Raw genomic sequence first — 6,144 nt, forward strand, 5'->3', positions numbered from 1 at the left:
CTCTGTCTTTTAAAACTGAAGTTCATTCATTGCAGGAGTTGGTATTAGGAGCAAGGCAGAATCTAACCCCAACATCAGCCCCAACAATAATGTCTACCAGTTACTGAGCACTTACTAGTTGCCAGGCACTGTTCACATGTATTTTCTCATTTGAACTCCACAACAACTCAATGAGATAGGCGCTGTTTTATCCCCTCTTTATTTCTTTTTTAATTTTTTTGTTAATCCTCACCCGAGGATACTTTTCCATTAATTTTTGGGGAGAATGGAAGAGAGAGGCAAAGACAGAGAGAAACATTGATGTGAGAGAAACACATCGATTGGTTGCCTCCTGCATGAGCCCTGCAACCAAGGTATGTGCCCTTGACCTGAATCATCTGCAGGTTGATGCTCTATCCACTGAGCTAAACTGGCTAGGGCTATCCCCAATTTATGTCTGAGCAAATTGAAGTATAGAGTTTAAGTAATTTAGTATAGAAGGACCAAATAGGAAACAATCACCAGAGAATGTTATTCAAGGGATAATCCCCAAGGAACTATGGAAAAAAACAACTCAGATAACGAAGGAACAACTGTGTGGGTGCTTTTGGGTATATTTTACTCATAATCTGTGTGTTTCCTACAGTCCCTGCTTCCTGAGATTGTGGTGCTGGCAGGGGTAGGAGGCCAGTCTGCATGGCTCCAGCTGCTGAGGATCTGCCGGGTTCTAAGGTCTCTCAAACTCTTTACACGAATCCCTCAAGTTCGAGTCATTATTTTGGCCCTGGTTAGAGCCCTTAAGGTGATTTGACTGTAGCAGCAAAACCAGGTGGGCAAGGTGGACAAACATGGGGGTTACACGAGACAAGTCTGGGTGGGACAAAGAAGGCAATGAAAGATCCTGAGATATGTTACTGGATGAGAAAGGGCTGTGGTCAAGCTGCTGTGGACTAAGATGGCTGGGCTCAGGGCGAAGTGAGGGTTTGTTGGGGGGTTGCCAGGGTGGGCTTGACTGGGCTATAGGTGGAAATCAGCCTTGTTTGGTCCAGCACTAACTTGAAGTCATGGCTTCTAGAGCATGATGTTCCTTTTGTTGTTGCTGATCATCTTCTTCTACATTTTTGCTGTGGCCGGTGTCTACTTCTTCGAGGATTATACCCGTTCAACTCGCCAGGACCTGGAGTACCAAGACTTCTTCTCGTAGGCAGGACTGGGAGAATCCTGGGTAGGGGGAGAGAATTTGGGCATGAAACCAGGAAGCTAGTCTAAAGTATAGTAATACAAAAAGTATAGTCTATTGTAAAAAAAATTGGAATAGAACATAGGAAGGAGAGGCAAAGAGAAAGTAAAGGAATAGTTAGTGGTATTCACTTTGATTTTGAGGACAGGGCAGCTACCAGATTTGCCGTGGATTTTGCAAATTCATATGCACCTTCATCATCCATCTTTAAATGGCACTATATTCCAGTGGTTAAGTCCTGGTTTCTATGCCTCAATTACCTCTTTTGAAAAATGAGAATAAGAGTGTAGGGGTAAATGAGGTAATGCATTAAAGCACTTAGCAGAGTACTTACACACATTGTGGTAATAAATGTTACTCTCAAACATGCTCACTAGTTTTTCCCCAATCTCTAGGTGTAGGGATTACACATGCACACACGTATATTCATTCAAAAGTAGAATCCTCATAAGATCTTTGTCTAGAGAACACTGATTACTAGTAGAAAATCAAGTTGGATTTAGAGGTGATAATATTTATGAATTGGAATCCAATCTTGTCAGCACCTCTCAGGTCTTTCTTAGTAGTTTTTTAAAGAGTACAAATTAGGAAAGTCCTATTTATCCTATTCAGGACTTGATGTTTCCAACAAATTGTATATGGAGGACTAAGAAGGAAATCTTAAATAGGTTTCTGAGAGCTTTGGTGATATATTCATTATCATTTATTATTTGGGATCATATGTTTATGTCACAAATTCATTCATTTACTTGCCTATCAGTTCATACCAACAAACTAGGAATGATGTTTGCTAAATTTTAAGTGCTCTTCTGTTAGGTGAAGTCTGTAGGGCAGTGGAGAATGAGCTTACCAAAAAATGATACATAAATGGTAGTCGGTTCAATTTTTAAAAATTCAGTCAGTACCTATTTATTTATTTAAAAAAATATATTTTATTGCTTTCAGAGAGGAAGGGAGAAGGAGAGATAGAAACATCAGTGATGAGAGAGAATCATTGAAATCATTGATCGGCTGCCTCCTGCACACCCCCTATTGGGGATTGAACCCACAACCTGGACACGTGCCCTTCACCGGAAATGAACCTGGGACCCTTCAGGCCGCAGGCTGATGCTCTATCCATTGTGAGCCAAATTGGATAGGGCAGTAACTATTTATTGAGTACATACTATGTCCCAGGTACTAATGGAATAGTATGTGAAATTCAGAAATTATTCACGGTAAAGGGTCAAAACCTAATAAAACAACCTCAAACTGAAGAATGATTAGCTAAAAAAAAAATTGAGCACAGTAGAAAAGTAGCCAGAGTCAGAGCAAACTATAAAGAAATGCTCTTAGGTTGCTTTACTAGTAAGAGTGACAATGAAGAAAAAAAAATGAGAAGGAAACTGTCTGAGAGGTTTAGATTTCTGTTTTATCTATACACACACCTTTTTCTTTAGGGACCTGTTGAATTCCCTAGTGACAGTGTTCATTCTCTTCACCCTGGATCATTGGTATGCACTGCTTCAGGACACCTGGAAGGTGCCTGAAGTGAGCCGAACCTTCAGCAGCATCTATGTCATCCTTTCGTTGTTACTTGGTTCCATTATCTTTCGAAATATCATAGTAGCAATGATGGGTAAGCATAGAAGAGGTAAAACTTGATGGCAGGGGTGATTGGGAAGAAATTAGAGTGAAAGCTAATAGCGGTGGATTATGGAGCGAGAGAACCTGATATTGCAGGAAGGCGTGGGGCCTATAATGAATATTTCACTTGGTTTCTCCCCACCTAAGTTCTCTCTCTAGGTCTTGTCACATTCTCAACTCCTAATGGCCCTTTGGGTCAGTTACTAACTTTCAGACCATCAGGAACGAGCTGAATGAAGAGATGACACATCTGGAAGTTCAGCACAAAGCCGGCATATTCAAGCGGCAGATTATCCAGAGGTCTGCCTCTCCATTTTCAAACCCAACTTTAGTTCTCAAAGGTTTCCTGATCTCATTCCCTGTTTTTACTCTTTGGCCTTGACTCTATCTTTCCCTTGTGACAGGAGATTTGCCCAACGGTTACAATGCCCCAGCTCTAGACTGTTGCCTGATTCTTTATCTCCTGTTGGGGACGTCCCTACTCTTTTTCTCCCCTTTACCACAATTTGTTCTCTTCACTTAGTTTTCTTTATTTTATGATATGAATTATTTTCTTTATTAAATTCCTGCTTCAGTATAACTCTCTTCACTCTTCTGTGTTTTTTGCTTTTCAGGAGACAAAACCTGTCCCCTGATGGACTGAGGTCAAGCGTGAGCAAAGTGGAAATCAGGTTAGGAGTGTGTACATGAACTGGGATAGACACACATAAAGGAGGAGAGGGTAGAAAACCAGAGATGAAAATTGGCTTTGAGAGGGCATTCATTCGCTCAATAACTATTGATCATAGCGGGTTGAATGGTAGCCCCCAAAAAGATACACCCATGTCCTAACCCCCAGAACCTGGGAACATGACCTTATTAGGGAAAAGGTCTTTGCAGATGTAATTAAGTTAAGGATCTTGAGATGTGATTATTCTGGATTACCCAGGTAGATGCTAGATCCAGTGATAAGCGTCCTTATCAGATACAGAAGAGAAGACATGGACATAGAGCAGCGGTTCTCAGCCTGTGGGTCACAACCCCTTTGGGGATCGAATGACCCTTTCACAGAGGTTGTCTAAGACCATCGGAAAACATATATATAATTACATATTGTTTTTGTGATTAATCACTATGCTTTAATTATGTTCAATTTGTAACAATGAAATTGGGGGTCACCACAACATGAGGAACTGTATTAAAGGTTTGTGGCATTAGGAAGGTTGAGAACCACTGACATAGAGAATAGGAGAAGGAGATGTGAAGATAGATGTAGAGATTGGAGTGATGCAACCACAAGTCAATAGAAGGCAATGAATGCTAGGCAACTAACTGCCAGAGCTAGAAGAAGCAAGGAAACTTCTCCCCTAGAACTTCCAGAGGGAGTCAGTTTGGCTCAGTGGATAAAGTGTTGGCCCTCAGACTGAAGCATCCAGGGTTTGATTCTGGTCAAGGGCACGTACTTCAGTTATAGGCTCTATCACCTGGCCCAGTTGGGGCACATGTGGGAGGCAACCAATCAATGTGTCTTGCTCACATAGATGTTTCTCTCTCTTCCTCTCCTTTTTACTCTCTCTAAAAAAATCTGGAAAAAATATTTTCAGGTGAGTATTTAAAAAAAAGATAATAATGCCTGCTCTCATGTAGCTTACATACTAAGGTAGGGGAAAGAGACAATAAATAATAAATATATCAAGTAAGTATCCTATCTAATAAAAGAGAAACATGCAAATTGACCATAACCCCGACACCCTTCCCATTGGCTAATCAGCAGGATATGCAAATTAACTGCCAACCAAGATGGTGGCCAGCAGCCAGGCTTGCTTGCTCCAGTGACGGAGGAAGCCAGTGTTCCTGGCCTGCCACTGCTGGGCTCTGAGCTGCACTCTAAGCAACTATGTTGCAATTATAGAAGCTAAAAAATCTCCAGACACCTGCTTTCAGCCAGCTTCGGCCTCAGAGTTTAGAGCTGCAGTGATGGCAACAGAGTTTCAATTATAGAAGCCAAACAGACCCAGAAGCTGCTTTCAGCCCTCAGAGCTAGAGCTGGCTCTCAGCTCCAGTGACAGCTATAGAAGGTAAATAAATCCCAGAATTAAAAAAAAGAAAAAAAAAGAGGCTGGTAGCTTCAGTCTCCCACCAGCCTGAAAATGGACCTCAGCCCCTCACCCAGACTGGCCAGGTACCCCAGTGGGGACCCCCACCCTGAAGGGGCTGTGACCAGCTGCAAACAGCCATCAGCCCATCATCCAGGCTGGCCAGGCACCCAAGCGGGACCCCCACCCTGATCTGGGACACATTCAGGGCAAACCAGACGACCCCCACCTGTGCACCAGACCTCTATTCTATACTACAGGCAGGGTGGGACAGCGCGAGCTGCCATCTGAGCCACATGTGCAGGCCTGGGCAGCGGGGCATAAGCCCCAGCCCCAACTGGGACCCCTTTGTGCTACCTGAGCCCCCAGCCGGGACCCCCGTATTGCCTAAGCCCCACACTGCTAAGCCCCGCCCCCAGCCGGGACCCTATGACTATTAAAGAGCAGGAAAGTGCTGCTGGGCCCTGGGTCGCTGTAGTGATCTGGCCATCAGTAAGTAGAAAAGTGTGGCCTGTAGGCAGCCCCCAGCTGGGCCTGATCCGGGAGCAGGAAAGCAAGCCTGGCCTGCGGGCAACCCCAAACATTCCCTGCTCCCCAGTCGCCATGGTGATCTGGGAGCAGGAAAGCAAGCCTGGCCTGCGGGCAGCCCCAAGCTGGGCCTGCTCCCGGGTCGCCATGGGGATCCGGGAGCAGGAGAGCAAGCCCGGCCTGCGGGCAGCTCCAAGCTGGGCCTGCTCCTGGTTGCCATGGAGACCTGGGAGCGGGGAAAGCCTGGCCTGCAAGCAGCACCCCGATCCTGGCCATAGCTCAAGGGAGAGTACAACATGCAGTGGAGGCCAGGAGCCTGAGAGATCAACACAGAGCGGCTCCTGCTCCAAGCCTCCATGGTGTTGCTGGGGGCAGGCCCCCAGCACACACACACACACACACGCACACACACACAGTGCCTGCTCTGAGCCTCCAATGTGGCTGGGGGCAGACCCCCAGGGGGGACACACACACACACACACAGTGCCGCCTCTGAGCCTCCAATGTGTCTCGGGGCAGACCCCCAGTGGGGACACACACACACACACACACGGCAACTGCTTTGAGCCTACGTGGCGTGGCTGGGGGCAGGTGCTAGCAGACAGACAGACAGACACACACACACACACACACACACACACACACACACACACACACGGGACGCCTGCTCTGAGCCTCTGCTGCGAGACTGTGGCC

At 45.7% G+C, this 6,144-nt stretch overlaps 1 protein-coding gene across 3 annotated transcripts in view; it reads left to right on the top strand.

Moving 5' to 3' along the window:
- Positions 1–6,144, top strand: part of CATSPER2 (cation channel sperm associated 2) — a 20,426-nt gene that overhangs the window by 8,808 nt on the left and 5,474 nt on the right. For all 3 annotated transcript variants that reach the window (XM_015557606.1, XM_015557607.1, XM_015557608.1), the window contains exons 5-9: positions 626–781; positions 1,055–1,179; positions 2,659–2,837; positions 3,046–3,145; positions 3,460–3,516. In XM_015557606.1, the coding sequence (XP_015413092.1) occupies positions 626–781; positions 1,055–1,179; positions 2,659–2,837; positions 3,046–3,145; positions 3,460–3,516 (617 nt within the window). The remainder of the gene's footprint in view (positions 1–625; positions 782–1,054; positions 1,180–2,658; positions 2,838–3,045; positions 3,146–3,459; positions 3,517–6,144) is intronic.

Source organism: Myotis davidii, unplaced genomic scaffold (assembly GCF_000327345.1).
Source record: "Myotis davidii unplaced genomic scaffold, ASM32734v1 scaffold46, whole genome shotgun sequence".
Classification (NCBI taxonomy): domain Eukaryota; kingdom Metazoa; phylum Chordata; class Mammalia; order Chiroptera; family Vespertilionidae; genus Myotis; species Myotis davidii.